Source organism: Dromiciops gliroides, chromosome 2, assembly GCF_019393635.1.
Source record: "Dromiciops gliroides isolate mDroGli1 chromosome 2, mDroGli1.pri, whole genome shotgun sequence".
Lineage (NCBI taxonomy): Eukaryota > Metazoa > Chordata > Mammalia > Microbiotheria > Microbiotheriidae > Dromiciops > Dromiciops gliroides.
The window spans coordinates 8,663,134-8,683,408 of NC_057862.1; the positions used below are offsets into that span (position 1 = coordinate 8,663,134).

Sequence of the window (20,275 nt, forward strand, 5' to 3'; positions counted from 1 at the left end):
AAACTTCAAGGTACATTTATACCACTGACAAAAAGATCTATATGAAGAATTGGAGTGAGGGGTTTTTTAAGTCTATTTTATGAAATATCAGTAATTTTTCTCAGATGCAATGACTTTCTTCCCACAACTAATACATACGTGATGATGTCCCATGATTTATGAGGCCCATGGTTTACCATCCCTGGGAATCAGAAAATCACATACTCCTAAAACTGAAAGGGACCTTATTAGTCACTGCTCAAACACATACCTGCAAAGTTAGGCCCACTCCTACACACCCACCAAAGGGTCAGCCCACATTGGCTTGGAAACCCTGCTGTGAGGAGAGCCTCTTGGCTCCCCGAGGAACCCTTTGCATTTCTGGACAATTCCAATAGTTACCAAAGTTTTCCATAAATCAAGTATACGTTTGCCTCTTAGCGAGCTCCATTTCTGCCTCCTGGAGTTGAAACGACAAAATCGTAAGATCCTCTCTGGTACAACAGCCCATGCACTACTTGATGATAGCCATCCTGTTCCCTCCATTTCTCCAGACTTCCTCCATTTCCTCATTTGGCAACACTAAGATCTCAGAAGAATTAAAATGAAACAATGGAAGGATGGACAATAGGCGTAATTAGTTTGTAACTTGTTACCAATGATTAAGGTAAAAAAAAAATCATTAAGCATATGTAAGGCCAACAAAACATGCTGGGTCAGTCCTCTATGGAGAATTTATACCAAAACGTAGAAAAGAAAATGGCAGGTCAGAGGGCCCAGAGAAACCATGGAAATGGATGAAATCAGGATTTCACAAAAGTGCCAGGGCAATAAGGTGGCCTGACTTTTAAACTAACTCAGTTTGGGTTAAAAATTCCAAATTAAAAGTAACTGTAGAATGTCATAAGGGGGACAGTGATTACGTACAGGTGTGGCCCACAAGAGAGACCTTCAACTCCCAGCCAAGGAGTGTGAGAGACAACAGCTATGACCATTACCCATGACTAAACAATTGTTACAGGGTTTGGTTGTTTGGTTTCCTTTTTTATTTTTTTAACTCAGTAGCCAGGCTCTAGCCCCTCCCCCAATATCAATGCTACTGCAACCCCTTCAGTGAGATGTCACAAGAAGTAAAGCTATTGCCCTTAGTCACAGCTTTGAAAAAGATCAATTCAACAGACATGATTAAGTACTGACTATGTGCAAAGTTCTCTCTTAAGCACTGAGGATGCCAAGACAAAAACGGTCAGTCTACACCCTGAAGAAATCCTTATTTTGTGGGGAGATACAACATATTGAAAGATAAGAACACAAAGTGAAGGGGGTAGAGGAACTAGCTCTTGGGGTTAAGTGCTTCATGAATGTTCTAGGTGGTAGTTGAGGTGAGCCTTGGGTGAGGAGCTAGGGATAACAAGAAGGGGAGGGGAGGGGAGAGAGGACCCCAGGCATGGGGACAGCCAAAGAAAAGCCTGAGAGGTGGAGATGGAAGGTCCTTTACAGAGAATGGCATAGAGGGTGGTAGAGGCATGGGAGGAGTGATGCTCAATAAGTGTGAAAAGACAAGGAGGGCCACAAAGTCCCATGTACATTTTATCCGAGAGATAACAGGCAGTTATTGAAGCTTTAGCAGGAAACTTTTGCACTATAATGATCAGTTTGGAAGTTTTCTGGAGGATGTCTTGGGAAAAAAGGGAAACGTGAGGCAAGAAGACTGAGCAGGAAGCCCCTGTACTCCTCCAAAGTAGGGGTAATTAGGTCTTGAATGAGGGGGTTTATGGTGGGGAGGGAGAGAGGGAGAAAGCTGTGAGAGAGCACAGAAGAACAGATCTGAGTTGGCCAAAGATTAGCGCTAGAGCCCAAGGGGGCAAGCATGGGTGTCTGGGAGGCTGAGAAGGCCATCGAAAGACATGAGAAAGCAGAGGCATTTATGAGGAAGGGTGGATTCTCTTTTTGGACATGTTCAGTCGGGAAGGCCTACGGAGCCTCCATTGGGAGAAACTAGAATTACCTTTGTGGCTACCAGGACTTCACACAAGCCCTATTCACAACAGGACCTTAACAAAAGTGTGGTGAATAGAATTAAACGGGAAACCCCAGAGAGGTATTCTGAAATTGTTACAGGAGGTGCAGCATACTGACTGATCCAATGGGGCATGGAAAGGTTGCCAGGTCATCGAGAGCCTGTGACAGGTTGGCCACTTTGGTTTTTTTTGAGATGGCCAAATGGAATGCTCCTTGGGCACCACTATTACCCTCCAGTGACACCTACCTTGGGAGGGTACCCACAAAAGCAGCCTAGCTCAGCATCCACCCAGCATCCTTTCTGTCCAGACGGATGTGAGTGTTTTTCAAATGCTCTTCATTAATTTTAAACATCATCTTACCATTTCTTAAACACCCACACTGTTAGCAAAAACCGAGAAAATACAGAAACAATCACTGTAAAGGGCATTTGGGTTCGGGATTAAAGATTCCTTTTGTTCTACTTACAACCTTGTGATTTTAGGATTTTGATGATAACATGTAATCGTTCCCTAGAATGCCTGACATGCTTTTGGAATAGAGAGCAGCTTATAAGTCATCTGCCTTGTACCTGCAATAAGCATTTAGACCAGCTCCCCACAACTATACTGCAAGGTGGATGGTGCAAGTATTATCATACCCATCTTGCAGATAAAAAAACTAAGGCTGAAAGAAGCGAAGTGATTGGCACTTACTACAAGTTCAAATCGAGATGGTCACTTTTTCTTCTCTTTGTCTCAGCTTCTTTATCTGCAGGACGGGCAGAATGATGCCCAGTTTCTGTTGAGATGTCTTGCCTGAGTTCTTTGGATTGTGGGATGCTTTCTCCTGTTTTTCATCATAAGCAGAGTTTCCTGGGATTCTTTCCCAGAACAAGAAGAGAAAACTTCCCAGAATTTGGCTAAATTTCCATCAGGGGTCCAAGTCCTAGTTTCCCTGTCTCTTCCCACAGGACAAGTATAAAACTCAGCTTGCCTGTCCTCGGTCAAGGGGAAGGACTAGTCTGCCCTGGCTCTCCCATTCAGAGATGCCCTTCTGAAGGCTGAAGCCTTCTGTCGAGGAGACTCAGAGAAAGACTGATGAATCTTGCAAGGGGAACACAAAATAGCCTAAGCCAGAATGTTGAACAGTAAGAAAGTCACGTGGGCAGGCTAACCGGGTTAATGCTCACTCTGGAGCCTCCTGCTCCTCCATCGGCCCCATCCGTCTCCTCTAATTCTACTTCCCTGCCCCTCCATCCATTCAGCATTCTCTTCTCCTTACTGGTCTCAGAAGGAATTAGACCGTATTTCTAAATATCTCTGTGGTTTTTTTTTTGAAAAGCTTGAAAATCCTGTTTCTGATTTTAAAATCCCAATGAACTGAAAACTTTCTGTTGCTTTATTTAATCCAATTTAGTCCATCTTTATTAAGGAATGAATACGCTGTCAGGCACTGTACCAGACTCCCAGAATACAAAACAAAAAAGGAACTTAAGGTGAGGCTTCCATTCTCTTTTAGCTGGAAAACACTCAAACCCTGACACACTCGGCCATACCCCCCACACACACACACACACAATCTTGGAGAACCTCCAAACCTCTCCATCACGTAACTGTCACACCAGAGTGTGACCCACAATTGACTTCTTCTGTGAATAAAAAATGGTTTCTCACCCCTGCTATGCAGCAAGAACCAACATCAAACTTTTAACCGCAATTCTCACTTCAACTTGGCATCTGATTTCTAATCTTAAAAATGCTCCACAAACAATTTCTCTTACCCGTCAACTATAGCAATTCAAGTGAACAAGCATTTATTAAATGCCTACTATGTGCCAGCTGTGAGAAATAATCTCCAGGTTAGCTCTGCATCAGGACTTTGTACACAATGCCCATTTTTCACAGTACATTTTAATATTTCCCCTGTCATCTGGCCCACCTTGGGGCTTCCTCTCCTCAACCCCTCTGTAACACAGAATTATATTACAAGGAGGACAAACCATTTTCATATCAAATTAAGCAGATCACCCATATTGGTGGCAAATCTCCTGCCCTAAGTCTCAATAATCCAGTGACATCTAATTTCTTTTAACGGCTCAGACAGCCCACACGGTTTGTGGGACCTCTGCTAGCTTTCTCTCTTCTATTTAAAGAGCTTGCCTATGACTTATGCTCCCCTGATGGTCAAACAACCTTTAAATCTCTGGGGAGGATTTCCTTGGCTCAGAGTCTGAGAATAAGGATGGGACTTGGGCACAGGGGCATCTTAGCCAGCCCCTCCCTCCTTCCTTTTCTGATCGGCAGGGACTATTCCCTCCCTTGTGTTTAGGCCGAGCAAAAGTCTTACCTTGGCCCAGCCAACCAGCCCAAGAGAGCTATCTGAACTCTGAATCTGAATAGCATGAAATGCCAAATGATTGGCAAAGGTTCTGCCGCCCATGAGGATCTGTAGTATAGCTTTACTTTAATACATGTTTGGTCCACTAGATGCATCCCCTTGAGCCTAGGTGAGAACCCTTCTCCTGACCAGGATGATTACATACCCTTCTTATTTAACAGCCTGGCAAATCTCTTAGTGTTGGGGGCAGTGAGTCCCACTGTGAAAGGCCTGATTAGCCCATGTCATCCTCTGCTCCCCTCCCCCCAGCCCCACTTCAGGGTTTTTCAGGTGTAAAGTGAAGAAATTGGTCCAGATGCCCCTGAAGGGCCCTCCTAACCCTGAATTCCAGGATAATAAGTTGGAGGCCAAAGGTCCAAGTGAAGTAAGGCCCTGGATGGGTGCTTTTAGGCCCAGCGGAAACTTTAGAAAATATGCTTTTAAGGAATAACACGTGACGGCCCTTTGGCCATCACCAACGAAGCATGCTAAGACCCACATGATGAAAACTGCAAGCTAAGGCCTCATTCTGGGGATGCCGTCCTTGAGCGCATCAAGGGTGTAGGATCTCATTGGTCCCAACATGCCCTTCACCAACGCGGATTCCCCAGGCAAAACAAAAACACACCAAACATGAGAATCCTGACCCCGCTGGTGACGGAGTCCTCGGAACTTATCAAAGCTGGTCTTCAGGTAGGTGGGTGACAGGTATTTCCAACCTGGCAGGCGCTGCCTAGGATTCCCCTCAATGGGCCCAAGGTCTCAAGAGTTGTGGCGAGGGAGGAGCTAGGTTGCACAGTAGATAAAGCCCTGGCCTGGATACAGAAGGACCTGAGTTTAAGTCCAGCCTCAGACATCTGACTAGCTGTGTGACACTAGCTGTGTGACCCTGGGCAAGTCACTTAACCCTCATTGCTCCGAAAAAAAAAACAAAAACAAAAACGAGTCACAGTAACCCCACATGGGGTGAGCAGAGGTTTAGCAGAGGGACACCCAACACCCAGGACAGGTCATCCTCATCACTCCTTCCTTCCTTCCACACCCCAGGGATTCTCTTCGGCAAATGTCCTCCTCCAGAGCTACTGTTACCTTCCCTCCGCAGGGACACTTCTCAGCAAGCAAACTTTTACCTCATTTCCAGAGAAGCCTTTCCATTGCTCTGTTAGGGAACAGTCCCTTGTCTCTGTTTCCTCCAGTTACTCTAACCCCAGCATGACTGGCCTAGGAAGCAAGACAAGGATCTAGAAAGGAAACTGAGTCAGGATTTGCTCATCTGGCAGGATGAAAGGAAAGGAGTTTGGCTCCTCTGGGAGGTACATCAGCCTTACAAAGGTCCTGTATTCGCTCTGGGAAACATTCTCTACACATGCTACTGCCCAGTTATAAATAGAAATCATTTACCAAATGTGTGTCTTTCAGCCTTTCCTTTTGGCTCATCCACCTCTGAGGTGAATCAAGGCCCTTCCTAGTCAGCCTTTGGGCTGGGCTGAGTGAGAAGGCACTTGGGATGCTTCCTAGACCATAGCTCAATGCCACCCCAATGAAAAATACCGAGTGAGCCCTAGAGCTGACCGTAATGCATGGGGGCCGGCACGGCCTTGCCAGAAAGACAGATGAGACCAGGGAGTCGAGATGATTTCACGCGTAGTCAAAGGTTACCTCAAAGCAGAAATCCTGGCACGGACACTCAATTATGGTGGGCCGCTGCTCCACCTGACACAGGCACCAAAGAACAAGCAGGAGCACTTCCATACAGGCTCTTCCTGCCCCTTGTCCCCCATACCTCTCAGGCTTCTAGGCTGCTCATGGAGATTCAGCTCCAATGCTACCTTCTTCCACCTTCCGGGATGCTGGTACCTTCCCTTCTGAGGACACCTTCCATCTATCTCGTAGGCACCTAGCTATTTGTCTCTCCCATTGGAATGTGAGTTCCATGAAGGTGAGACCTGTTCTGGCTTCAGCATTGCTGGTCAAGGCCCAGGACCTGGCACCAAGGCTTAGAGACTTTCCCGATAATCTTCATCTTTCTGATTTGAGGCCGGGGGCTTCCATAGGAACGGGCTGCCACTTTGCATTTGGAATTTCCATTACCCTTAGCAACAGGGATCTCTGGTAATCCCCCAGTGTAGATGGTCAGAACCAGCTGTTTTCTAAGTCGACATGAAGACCAAGTAATTTTCTCTGTCCATCAATCAGCCAAGCTCCTACTAAATGCAAGATGCTTAAGAGAGACACCAGAGAAAAATGCCCTGCTGTTAAGAAGTTTGCGTTCCAACCAGAGAAAAAGCATAGATGCTGATACTGATATAGATAGAAAGGCAGAGATGGAGACAGAGGGAGTCTTTCAACTACAAGAGAATCATATGGTAACTAATGGAAAAAGAACATCCAAGGATTCAAGCAGGTCATGTGGATGGAGTGATCTGGAAATTAGGATTGAATATACTCTAGGGTGACCATCAACCCAATTCACTTTCACAAACATCTCCTCTGCTGGCTTTAAGCAGGGAGTCAGACTTCATTAATTCGGTAACCACAACTACAGAACTCATGACAACTGGGGCACAGTTTACCTTCACCTGGGGGTTGCAGGGACAGGATAGGCGGAGTAGAGAAGGAATGGAGACACCAATAATCTAACAATGGATGCTCTCGAATCCATTTTAACCGTGTAGATATGATTGCAGTGAATTCTTTTGCTTTCTATGCATTCCTTAGAGTAGCTCCAGTAAGTAGAAACATAGGAAGAAGAAATAGAAAACAGCATTTACTTTTAAAATACATATTTAAAATTCAAATTTTTACTTAATTCAGCCTGACCTTTTAATTATTCTTAACCACATCTTTGGCTCTGATTCCTTGTCAGAGCAACCGAAATGCACAAATGCCTACAATGTGACCCAGTGGGAAGCCCCTGGTTTACAGACTCAGCTTATCCCCATCCCCAAGGCATCAGCTCTTTATTCGAGGTAGTATCACCCACTGGATTCAGTTACCTTAGCCTTTTTGGCCATAAAAATCTTCAGCAGTGACCTCCATCAAAGATAACTGTTATCTCCAAAATGCCTATTCACCATATGAGTAGATCAGGCTGGATAATGAACCTAGCAAATATTGCACTAGCTGTGGTTTGTGCCCAGAAAATAGGGACAGCTCCATGTTTGAACAATCAATGGGTGCCAGTGAAGCCCATTTCAGAATTAACTCTTTGGGAGCCCAGAGGAAGTCTCTGAATGAAGGCCTTTATTTTAGTCCATCATTGGGATAATTACAACCACCACAGTTTTCTCCATTTCCTTGGGCTAAGCTGCTGAACATTCAGACTCTCCCACAGCTGTGAGAGGAAACGGTGGCCAGATCTGTCTCAAATGGGACTCGGTGTCTCTGACTTCAAGGTGTCCTAACCGTGGATCAGCCAACAGCAAAGAAAGCTGATAAAACCCCAGGCCCTTTCTGGGCTCTCCAGAGTGCTGACCAGGCGCTGGTGAAATGTTCTGGGCTCAGTGCGTATTGAGGCATTTCTTGGCAACACCCTCTGTTTAGACGTTCCAAATTGGATTTTGTTCTATCATCTTATGTGGCATCATATTATATGGCCAAATTCCAAGCTTATGAAATCGACCAGAAGTAGCAAAATGTGGCTGCTTCCTGTGCAGATCTAGGCTCAAGCCTTGGTCAAAGAACTAATGAAGAGATGTCCTTTCGAAACATAAGTTCCAAAAAAATTCAGAAACTCATTGTTCATCAATACTTCATGGATCTCTGTAATTAATGGCAGTGAACCCCAAACCATCCAGGACTTTGCCCCCAGGGCCAACCTTGGCCATGCCCTCCATAGCTCCTCCACAGAATCTCCATTCAAAGGACTGGAGACCTTGCACAGGTCTTCTGACATCCCACTACAGCACTGAGATTTTAGATCTTCTCTCCCTCCTCCTCCCTTAGTACAGCTTGGTTTAGTCAATATTTCATTGAAACAATAAAATCTAGCCCTTTGGGGAATGCTCTTGCTAACAGTCTGATACCTTCAGTGATTCCCACAAATAAACATTTGCATTTTTCCAGATACCTGTGAAGTCACTGTACTTCAGTTTGAGCTGGCACATCCACAGTATAATAATTCATCTCTAATTGGAAATTGCTAGGTACCTCAACACATACCCCATGATGAACTACAAAATTCCATTTATTAATTCATTTTTTAAAAATTCGTCTTCAGATCAACAGAATGATGTTGTATAGTAGAGGCTAGATATGGAGTTAGATGGCCTGAGTTCAGACCCTGACTGCCACATACCCAACTGTGATCTGAGTAAATTTACTCTGATGCTCTCGGCTCGTTTTCTCTTCTGAAAAGTGAAGCATCCAATTCCCACTGAGTGTCCGCCCAACATTAAAATTCCTAATCCTGTCTTATAAAAATTTGTCTGTGAGGTGAGCCTAATCAAACGGACCAACACCCCCCCACCACCACAAATGACAACAACAAACACTCCCAAGAGATCTCTGATCCCATTTCTCAATGCAAATCACAACAATCCATAACTTCTCCAGCTCTTCACATCTTCCAGTCAATATTCAAGAATCATTCTTACAGGTCAATCAGCATTCTGTGCACCCGTGCACCCTGTGGGCTGAGATCCCATCTGGTTGTGTTCTCTCTCTCTGATCCACTTCTTTTTCTGGTCATCCATTTACTGGGGAGTAGCTTTTATTTTTCTCTTGGCTCCTTCTTTTCATTGTCCATGATATGTCTCTTAAAGTTTGATTCTTCAGAAATTATAGCATTCATAATTTGTAGCCATAAACCATGACCGGGAGAATATTTTTAACAACTTTGTAAAAATTGCAATCAAGCCTACTGTTCAATTCTCCCTCTTTAATTCTGGGTCCAACTCATTGTCCAACTATACTTCCTGCTTAAAATCTCTGCACTGATGGATCCCAGCTGACAGGTTACATCTCCACAATACTCATTCAACAAGGAGCTTGGCAGTGCTCTGAGACTTGATACAATCATCTAAAGGGCCGTGACATGTCTAGGGAAGCCCTCTCACATGTAGACTGACACGTGCACATTCTGAATGATGCCAACAGTGATCTTCTTGGTTAATGGCTTGGATCACTGAACAAAGATCTCTTGGATTCCATCTATTAACTGATCCTGCAACATTTTCTCCTACACAAGGAAGACACCAAATGGGAAGAGAATCTTCCAGCAGAATTTTGCTCTCCCAAATTTTTTAATACCACAACACAATAGGATCTTATATTTTTGATACATTTCAGCCAATAGTGATTTTTCAAGTGTAAAATAATGGGTAAAATCACTTGCAAAAGCTCGCCTGTTCTGCTTCCCTATTTTCATTAATGACACCTGGATCAGCTATATGTCTGGGTCACTCTTATCAAGATATTATAGGGATGAGAATGTGTACAAGTTCATAGCTACTGGTTTCTTCCTAATCACTTTTTTAGGAGTGCAATGAACATGACCTGATATTTTGCTTTATTTTGGTCTCTTCTCTTTCAAATAGCTTGAAAATCAACTGTTCACTGCTTCAATATTATGTTACAGCCAGGGTCCTGGCTTACATGGTGCCACTGCAACATTTTTAGACAGCCTCTTGGGGACTATAGCAGAACCCAGAGGAATAAGCCACAGTTTGTGTTTGAAAACAGAGTCATCCCTGAGTGGGACTGGAGGAACCTTTGTTCTGAAGGGCAATGGCGGTAAATTCCAGATTAGGGCAAGAATTCTCCAGCTAGCAAAGCTTCAGGCTCAGGATTTAGGGTGGACTGTGTCTATTATCCATGAAATAGCTGAGCTTAGTTGGGAAGAGGTCATCACCAGGCTGTCTCATGGCTGTGCCAACTCTTAAAGAATCAACACTGCATGGGGCAACTAGGTGGTGCAGTGGATAACTGGCCCTGGATTCAGGAGGACCTGAGTTCAAATCCAGTCTCAGACACTTGACACTTACTAGCTGTGTGACCCTGGGCAAGTCACTTAACCCTCATTGCCCTGCCCCCCCCCAAAAAAAAAAGAAAAAAGAAGAATCAACATTGCAGAGGGACTACAAGTTAAATGAAAAATTCTGGAATCATGAAATCCTGGAGCCCTAAGGTTAAAAAAACAAAACAAAACAACTCTGCTCATATTTCTCTGGCTCTTTAAAGATGCTCAAAGTGCCCCCACCCCATCTTGTTTCAATTGATCCCCTATCGATGATAAACCAAACTAGGCAAGATCAATGTTCTAGTTATTTTAAAAATATAGTCGAGTGAAGGCCTAGAAGGTTTCTTACACAAATAGCCTCGTAATTATAAACAATAGGAGAGGATGCCCATGGCCATCAGATGTATGGAATGCATACTGGGAAGGGGACTGAGTTTTTGCCTAAAACATGTTTATGTGGAGTATTTCCAAGGCTGGGTAAGGAACTTGCAAGAACAGCAATTTATTCTTGTGAAATTCTATAAAGAACAAATTACCCAAGTCCCATTGTTATTTGTAAAATCAGGACAGTCTAAAAGTTGGGGGGAAACCAGACCTCTTTCTCAGTATCTTCAAAGAGATTTGAAATCAAAGGCATTATTTGATTTTTGCTGATAAGGAACAAAGTAGATATTGACAGAATCTTAGACATGGAAGGAAGCTTTGAGGCCACGGAGTTCAACCTGTGCTAGAAAAAGAGTCCTTTGACCCCAGAGGCAGTAAGGTATTAATTAGCCTTTGCTTGGAGACCTCTCCTAAGAGGAAGCCACAACCTCAGGAGGCAGAGCATTTCACACAGAGACAGTATTAAGAGAGCCCTTTCCTTCTCTCAAGTCTAAGTTGGCCACAGTGCACATTTCACACACTGCTCTGACTTTGGGTTTAAGGAGGGCAAAGAGAAGAAAGCTAGGGTTCCTCTAAGATTCACAAAGGGGCGATGACCCACTGAACCCCGAGCTAAACCCAAGAAATAAGGGCAGTTATGCCAAGCCTGCCTGCTCTTCCCTAGGCTCCCCAGCCACTTGTCTGTTTAGCAGATCTTCAGGGCTGGCATGCGTTCATTAAGTGATCAGTGAAGGGGTGGGGACACAGTAACAAAAAATAAAATATTCCCTTATTTCAGAGTTTACACAATATATTTGGGAGAAAGAGCAGCTACAAGCAAGCAGATTGTACATGTTTACACACATATGTAGAGACATACATACTCAAAGTACCTCCTAGGTGATAATTCACAGAGAGGGGAGCAGATGCTCACAGCTGAGTGCATCAGCAAAGGCATCATGAAGAATAAGATGCTGCTGGGGTCAAGCTTTGAAGTCAAGGATTCTGGGAAGTGAAGGGTTCTCTTCTCCACAAGGGTTCTCCATGACAGTGACTTCCTTTGGGGAGAAGGCCAAGGTTCATCACTACTCTGCTATTGTTTTCTGCTCTCCCTTCCCAGGAGGCACCCCAGTGATGGCGAGGCCCTTCACCATGCTCGGTGGCCACCTCTAGATGCTGGTCAGTTTATCAGTTCTCCAACAGTCCAACGTTACAGCGCTGGGTTGTAATTTCTCGTTACAAGTAATTGTCATGTCTAACACTGCTCTATTAGTGAGAGAAGATTGCTGAGTCGAGACTTCAGAATACCTGACAAAACCAGTGGCCAGCTGCAGGCATTTCCTAGCAAACGTCATGAGGAATAGCAGGACAGGTCACATTTATTCCCACACACATTTTTCAGTCATGGCAGGGAAATGCTGAAAAATCACCAGTAAATGGCTTTTTGTAAAAACGTTCTCTCAGATCCCCCCGGTTTGCAGGCTTTCTTCAGGAGACATTAGACCTTGTGACAGACCTGCACCACACAAGAAGGGAAGAGGTGGAGAGGCATGATGATGGAGCTCTGGTCCCTCTCCGGGGAAAATCAGAGACCACCCTCAGGCCTTCCCCGAGTGCCTGCTGAGAACAGAGCCCTGCCCTGAAGGAGGTGAGACAGGTGATGGTGAAGCAAGAGGCATCCTGTCCCATCCCCCCAACAGAACCAACCCGGCCACAGTAAGCCTCTTGCTTCACCATCACCTGTCTGGACGAAGCCATCTCCCCTAGTTCCATCATCAGGCATGGATGGGTAAACCAGGAACAGTTTTTCAAAATGATACAGAATGACAGAACTCTAGATCATGAAATAACAGATTAACCTCTAGAAAGGCCCTTAACTGTCACCTAGCCCAAGTGACTCATTTTATAGATGAGGGGAAAAAAAGAATGCCCAAGGTCATCCCGGCAGTAAGTAGTCAGGTCGGGATTTGAACCCAAGTCCTCTGACTCCAAAAACAGTGTGCACTTTTCTAATGTACCAAACTAACTAAAAAAGGGAGAGAGGCTGGAATTCATTGTGACTCTGGACAAGTCACTGAACCTCTCTGGGCCTCAGTTTTTTCATCTGTAACATGGATACTAACACAGTCAAACAAGCATTCATTACCTGCCTCATGGAGTAGTCAAGCAGATGGCAAGACTTCAAGTACAAACCTTGAAGGGCCACAAATGCAAGCAGTTCTTAATATCACATTATTTCTAACTAGCTCATCCCCCTCCCTCTGCACATGGGCTGATTTAGCCAATGCACTTTTCTTCATATTTGATGGGTGTCTTTGTATCTGGTACAGCAAACACAAGATTGGGAAGATGAGGCTTTACCATGTGCCAGTGCCACAGCTTACATTTCCATCAGTTTTTGCTCCCTTACGCTGAGTCATAGTCTCAGAGTTCAAGATGAAAGGCCAAAGCAAAGGGCCACCTCAGAGGATTCCTGGTGTCCCTATTTAAAAAAAAATCCAAGAGTCTGCAGACCTTGTCAATTGTCATCATCTTCCTAACTGTTGGCTGATTAAGTCATTTATGTCGGAACTTATAAAATACTTAATTTATCTTAGTCATAAAATAAAATGTGTGTTTGTTTGTCTGGGTTGTGGCTTTTTAAATATCAGGCAAACATCCAAACTGCTGGAAGTTTTACTCGGCCTTCTGCTGATGCTTTTAGGCCATCAAAAGGAGGAAAAAAAAGGATGCTTTGTCCTTCACCCGTGCAGATACTGCTGACAGAGCACAGCAGTGGGCCTGAGTTCTTCCCCATCAGAGCAGGCACTCCTTGAGGGCAGGTACGGGTGCTGGCTCTGGTGTATAATAGGAGCTTCATTACTGCGTGCCAGCTGACGGACTGGCCACCAATGGCGGTCGATGTCAGCTCTTGCGCTGGGCTACGTCGTATTCCTCTGAAGAGGAGGTGGATCCTCCTCTGGTCACTCCCCATGCAGTTCAGGGAAGGTATTTTTCCATTTTAGACTTGTTTCCAAAAAGAGAGAGGTAGGCCAGTCATCTAGGCCTTTCCCAATCCAAAACCTATGGTGGTTCTACCAAGTCAGTTAAATATCTTGATGGGAAAAACTAGATTAGAAGCTGAGAGCTGAGTTCAAATCCTAGATAAAGCCTATCCACATCATTTCAGTTTACTTTGCCTTGGTTTCCTCACTGAAAATAGGGATCCCATTTGATTATGAAAGGCTTTACTGAGTGCCTATGCTTTGCTAGGTACTTCTGCAAGGCCTTAGAGACAGACTTCCACAGAGGAACCCTTGTGCTAGGGAGCTTCCTTAAACTTCCATAATTGTGGGAGTCAGCAAGGGCATTGTTAGCCATGACTGAGCTTTGTCACTGAGGGTAATGGTGGCACACTCTCTCATAGGCTTTGGGGGAAGGGAATAAACACTGATTAAGCACCTACTATGTGAGAAATACTGAGCTAAGTGCTTTACAAATATTGTCTCATTTAATCCTCATGACATTTGTCCCTGGGAGGCAGGTACTATTATCCTGAATTGACAATTAGAGAAACTGAGGCAGAGAGAGGTTAAGTGACTTACCCAGGGTCAGTCACCTAGCTAGTAAGTCTCAGGGCTCAGAGCTCTAACCACTGCACCATCAATTCCTTGGCACTGTATTAGATGTGCCACTATAGTCTCAGCAGTCCAACCCATAAACCCTCCTAGCTCTATGATTCCAATACCAAGAATATCCCAACTTTGACTTTTAACTCTTCCAGGAATTTTGTTGTCTACAAATGCTGGAGGAAGCAGGATCTTTGTTCCAATGGCAACACTTAACAACATCTTCCTTTGAGTTCAGCACTCAAGGAAGCTTTCCCATGTGCTCCCCACATCTGGGGAGCTGCCTAATAAAAATAGGGCATCTTTCCCCAGCGGGCATTCCCTGAGAGGAATGAGCAGCCACCTGCAGCTTTTCAGGCATGTTCCGGCATCTACCCAGATGAATTTGCATGATTAACACAAAGCCTTCAGATCTGGGGGGGGGGGGGGGAGAGTATTTAAGTACAGAAACTACCGCAATTGTTTTCATTTTATAGAGTTACAGGAGAAAATACGAAAATTTATTCTTTCAAAAGAAATCTTCAAACCCATACAAGTGTTGCTTTCTGAGGCTATTCAGCCCTCCAGCCAATTGTGGTGCTTCTACCATCACCCCCCCCCACCCCCAGTCCATGCCACAGTGTGCATAAACTCCCCAAATAGTTCATGTTTATCCATGCAATCATATTGATCAAGAGAACTTGGTGTGACTAACATCCCTCCACATCTGACCATAATTAGCCATTTAAAATAGCTCTGAAAGTCTTGTTTTAGAGGGAAGGAGAGGTGGGGAGATCTGTGGACTCAGAACTGAGTGCTCAGATGATCTGCTACACAGAAAATGGGAACGCTCTTAGAATCTGAGGACAGATTAATCATGTCATGTTCAAGAAAGAGGAAAAGTCCAACTGGAATAAATAGCATTTGGTAAACCATCTGCCTTTTTTTTTTTTAAAGGACTATATGAAATGATAATTTCTGAAGTAGAACAAGGAATGTCATTAGCCTGCCTGATGAATGAATGGAAGTGGGATTGTCTCATGGGAAAGCATGTTTTGCGATGAAAAGAGAGGTAGTGTAATCCACAAAGAAGCCTACAGGAGCATGATGGTCGCAGACATTCCGCACGGCCAGCTCAGCTTTCTCGGCCAGGCTGGCTCTCCTTCATATCTCGGGCCGACCTCACCTGTGAATACCATGTGCTTCTTAATACCTTCCGCTAAAGACAAATGAGTTTTTGCTGAGTGTGTCTTTTTCCCCCTTCCTGTTCCCTCTGTAACTGAGTTTCTGTGTGCTCTTTTTAAATGCAGGAATCATGGTGAGTAAGGAACCTGGCAAATGCTTACTCACACCTTCAGAAAGTGAAGTGGAGCCAGCAGCTTCACTGGCCTTGGAGATGCGATATGCGCTGGATGCCAATCGGCAGATTAAGAAAAGGAACAAAGCCCTACAGGTGCGCTTTAAGGACATCTGTGAGGCTCAGAGCGAACAAAGGGACAGACAGCTCGCTGCTGTGCCACCTACGGACAGAAAGGAAGCCAAGCCCATCTCCTACAAAGCGGCCGCTTACCGCAAGTATATGACAGTGCCTGCCCGCAGGTCCATCCCTAACGTGACCAAGAGCACAGGAGTACAGACTTCCCCGGATCTGAAAAAGTGTTACCAGACATTCCCTCTGGATCGCAAAAAAGGAAGCATCATTAAGAGCACCCAGGCGGTCAACACTTTCAAGAGTCAAAACAATGGATTTCTAATAGACGTCCAAGATCAGAGTGATGGTCAAAACTCAGGGGAGGCTGCTCAGTGCAGCAAGACAGTGGGTGAGCAAAAGGCAGGAGAACTGACGGCCCATTCTGATGAACACATGAATGCCGTCGACCGGGCTCCTAGTGACTCCTGTTTAGAATCCTGTAAAAACCCAGATCTGTACAGTTGTGTTAAAGGCCCTCGTCTTCAAAACTCCCCCGACCCGGCTTCTGAAGAGTCTGATCACCAGCCATATGACAAGGCAAAACAAGACACAGCACTGCCGGATGCCGAGGATGCCCATGCGTCAGCGCAAGGCAGAGTATTTAAGACGGAGGTTGCAACTGTTTATTTACCTTCGTCTGGTTCCCAAGCCACTGAGCCCACCTTGCCAAACTCAGCAGCGGAAAGTGAATGGTCACTGTGCCCAGCCACAGAGGAGGAGAAAAAGAGAACTGGACATCTCAATGGGCTCCATCCTCAGGCAGAAAGTGCCCAAACCTGTCCCACACAGGTGCAGTGCCCATCAACCGAATGTAACGAGCAGACAAACGTCTCACCGACGAACGAGAATCCGCCTTGCCACACGGCTGTGGCGGTCAGTGAAGAATGCCGTGAAATTGTGCCTCACACAGAAGTAATAGACTTGAAAGCACAGCTTCAGATGATGGAAAACTTGATCAGCTCCAGCCAGGAAACAATCAAAGTGCTCCTGGGCGTGATCCAGGAGTTGGAAAAGGGAGAGGCTCATCGGGAAGGGTATGTACAAGCAATCATGTCTTCTGCGGGTCTAAATCCCATGTGTTAATAATGCCCTTTTCAGAACCATGTTGCATTTTATTTATTTATTTATTTATTTTTAGATAGGCAATTGGGGTTAAGTGACTTGCCCAAGGTCACACAGCTAGTAAGTGTTAAGTGTCTGAGGCCAGATTTGAACGCAGGTACTCCTGACTCCAGGGCCGGTGCTCTATCCACTGCGCCACCTAGCTGCCCCTCCATGTTGCATTTTAAAAGCCCCAATCAGTAAGGAAGCTGAGTGGCCACTTACTGCATTGTGCTTAATATGCCTGCGTTTTTGATTCAAGGATCTGAAATGGCTAGAAATGATGGCATCATCTCTTTGAAATGTGCTTATTTGTCTTGCTTTTTTTAAAACTGGATTGCCCTCATATATGCCGAATGAATTGTTTTTCTTTCTTCTTGAACAATTAGTACCTTGAAATTATAACAATTAAGTTATTTACTATATATTAATATGTATGCCCCAAACCCACCAATTCTAAATCAACAAAAATTTCTCTTTAAGGAATCACGTTAAGGAAAGGAAAAATAAACAATCCTTATGGTGCAGTACAAATTAACATTTTGCATCTCACTTTAATCTTTGTAGTCCCCACACCTAGCACAAAGTTGGAATTTAGAAAATGTTTGTTGATTGAATCTTTTTTTTGGTGAGGCAATTGGGGTTAAGTGACTTGCCCAGGGTCACACAGCTAGTAAGTGTCAAGGGTGTGAGGCCAGATTTGAATTCAGGTCCTTCGGAATCCAGGGCCGGTGCTCTATCTACTGTGCCACCTAGCTGCCCCTGATTGAATCTTAATATGAATAATTCATAACCCAAGAATTTTGATGGTCTGTCTTCAACACTGTACAAGATGCATTAAGATATTTATTAAGAATCTGAAAAAAATATCTGATGCCATTTCTCCAACCAGTAATGACGGTGAAATGATCCCTAACTGATAGAAAGGCAAGAACAGTGAACTTTACAAATAAAGTAGATGGGCCAAACATTGGGTTAACCCAAGGGAGTTGATCAGGCAACATCGATTCTTCCTTCTCCACATGGTCTGGGGAAACTCACCTCCATTGGTATCTTCTATATTTTTATAGTATAGCAGCAGTTCTCCAGGAGAGACTTCATTAAATCATTTAAGCAAATACCTAATTTCTTTCTGTGGGACAAATAAAAATGAAGAGCAGGAATGGCTTCTACAGAACATGGGGGTGTGAGTAGCACAAACCCTCAGCAATCTTCCGATGGCTTACTGAGCTATTCTGAAGGCAGGAAAATGAGGGAACCATGTGAGATGTCATTCTGTTCTACCTGGGGCAAGGGAGGAGAACAACGCCTGGCTGAAAGCAGTGGAGTGTAAGCTGCTTGCACTGGGAGAGGTGGTCAAACCTTGGGACAAGCTAGGGAATAAAAAGGAGGAGAAAATAAGAGAAACTAGAAAGACAGCTAGGACAAAGGGATAAACTCCCAGATACCTAAAATGGGGGCTGACTGCTGAACTATGAAGGCAATAGAAATTCAGAGAAAAGAAACCTGCGGGGCAGCTAGGTGGCGCAGTGGATAGAGCACTGGCCCTGGAGTCAGGAGTACCTGGGTTCAAATCCGACCTCAGACACTTAACACTTACTAGCTGTGTGACCCTGGGCAAGTCACTTAACCCCAATTGCCTCACTAAAAAAAAAAAAAAAAAGAAAAGAAAAAGAAACCTGGTGGTAGGGGCTGAAAATAAGTGGGGAAGTTGGGGAAAGGAGATAAGATTTCTTGGTAAAGGTGATCTTTCAGCTCTTCTTAGAAGGAAAGTTAGCATTTGCATCATTGGACAAGGGGTCCTTAGAGAGTGGCCCCAGGCCTCTAGAGTCACTCCTGCCCAATCACTGTCCACAACCCCATTGTCCCAATACCCAAAGCAGTGTGGCATAGAATACAGAACTACAGAATCATTGGTGAAATCCCACTTTCGGCACTTACTTCAGATCTCAGGATCAGAGATTCAGAACTAGAAGGAACTTTAAGAGTTATCTAGTCTTCAGCTAAGCACGGAGGACACTCAGGCTTAGAGAGGTCCAGTAACTTGCCCAAGGTCACACAGGTAGTAAGTGGCAGAGCTAGGATTGAAACCCAAGTCCACAGTCTCTAAAGCTGGTGCTTTTCTAACCACATAAGGCTATCAGTGAAGACGTGCATGATGTAAATGAGGTAACAGTGGATGTAAAGCCAGAATTCTGGACTTTGGGGTCCAGCTCTGCCATTTAATTGTATGGAAACTTAAATAAGTCCAAATGTCCAGATTATTCTCTCATCTCATCACCATCTACATCTGTAAAATGAGGATAATCATTTTTGTCAACTGTTATCTCAGCTGAATGATGTCATGGAGTGTCAAGATAGATTGTGTACAGAAGGTGATTTGAATATGACTATAATGAGGATGCCTTTCTGTGTGTCCTAAATTACTTGCTCCGGACCACAGAACCCATGAGCAATGTGTTAGGGTTAAAGTAGCTCCCCGTTAGGGCTGAGATATTATTGAGTTGGAAAGAAGAGGGATCACGTGTACATGGTAGTTGCTTAATAAATGCTTGGGGATAAATCAATTGACTAAAGAGAGGTTAAATTTGAATCAACAAACATTTTTAAGAATTTATGATCTAGGGGGCAGCTAGGTGGTGCAGGGGATAAGGTACTGGCCCTGGATTCAGGAGGACCTGAGTTCAAATCTGGCCTCAGACACTTGACACTAACTGTGTGACCCTGGGCAAGTCATTTAACCCTCATTGCTCCACCCCACCCCTCCAAAAAAAAAGAGGAAAAAAAGAATCTATGATCTGACAGACCCTGGGAACACAAAGACAAATTAAATTTTGTCTACCCAACATTCTGGTGGGAGGTGGGAGAGGAGAGTGGCAAATGGAAGATGGCAATGTGGCATACTCCAGGAATTCCACATTGGAACTCGGAACACATTTTGCATATAGAAATACTGTTATACAACACAGGGAGGTCTCACCCCAAGCCTTATGTTACTACAGTCTAAAGCAATCTGATATTCTATTCTAGCCTACAATCCTTGTTTATCACAGGAGTCTGTATTCCAGGTACATTATGCGATCAAAGTCTTAAGTAGGCCTGAGCAAACAACTCTGCACTAGACACAAGGATGATGTTAGCAGAAAATCTTGGTATTCATTCAATAAGCACTTAGGAAGGGCCTACTCTATGCCAGGCACTAGAAAATGCATTCAGAGCTCCAAATCAGTCTTACAACCTTTCTGGAATTCGCAAACAGATTGTAAAAGCAGAATCCATATTCATTCATTTCTCATTTTTGCTCCTATGAAAAAGAACCTCTGGTGTGGGTAACTGAATGAGTCGCAGCAGCAGGAAGTATTCCCTTTACAGGAGGGGATACTGAGGCTGAGGTTGGTCCAGGGTCATAGAACTGCAAACAGAAGAGTCAAGTCA

The 20,275-nt window shown here is 44.4% G+C and overlaps 2 protein-coding genes across 3 annotated transcripts in view; one reads left to right on the forward strand and one right to left on the reverse strand.

Moving 5' to 3' along the window:
- DOCK1 (dedicator of cytokinesis 1) overlaps positions 1 to 20,275 on the reverse strand; it is a 586,118-nt gene that overhangs the window by 297,762 nt on the left and 268,081 nt on the right. The gene's annotated exons all lie outside the window — the stretch shown is intronic.
- INSYN2A (inhibitory synaptic factor 2A) overlaps positions 1 to 20,275 on the forward strand; it is an 80,986-nt gene that overhangs the window by 10,952 nt on the left and 49,759 nt on the right. The window contains exon 2 of the mRNA XM_043984308.1: positions 15,579 to 16,773. Coding sequence (XP_043840243.1) covers positions 15,584 to 16,773 — 1,190 coding nt within the window. The 5' untranslated portion in view covers positions 15,579 to 15,583. The remainder of the gene's footprint in view (positions 1 to 15,578; positions 16,774 to 20,275) is intronic.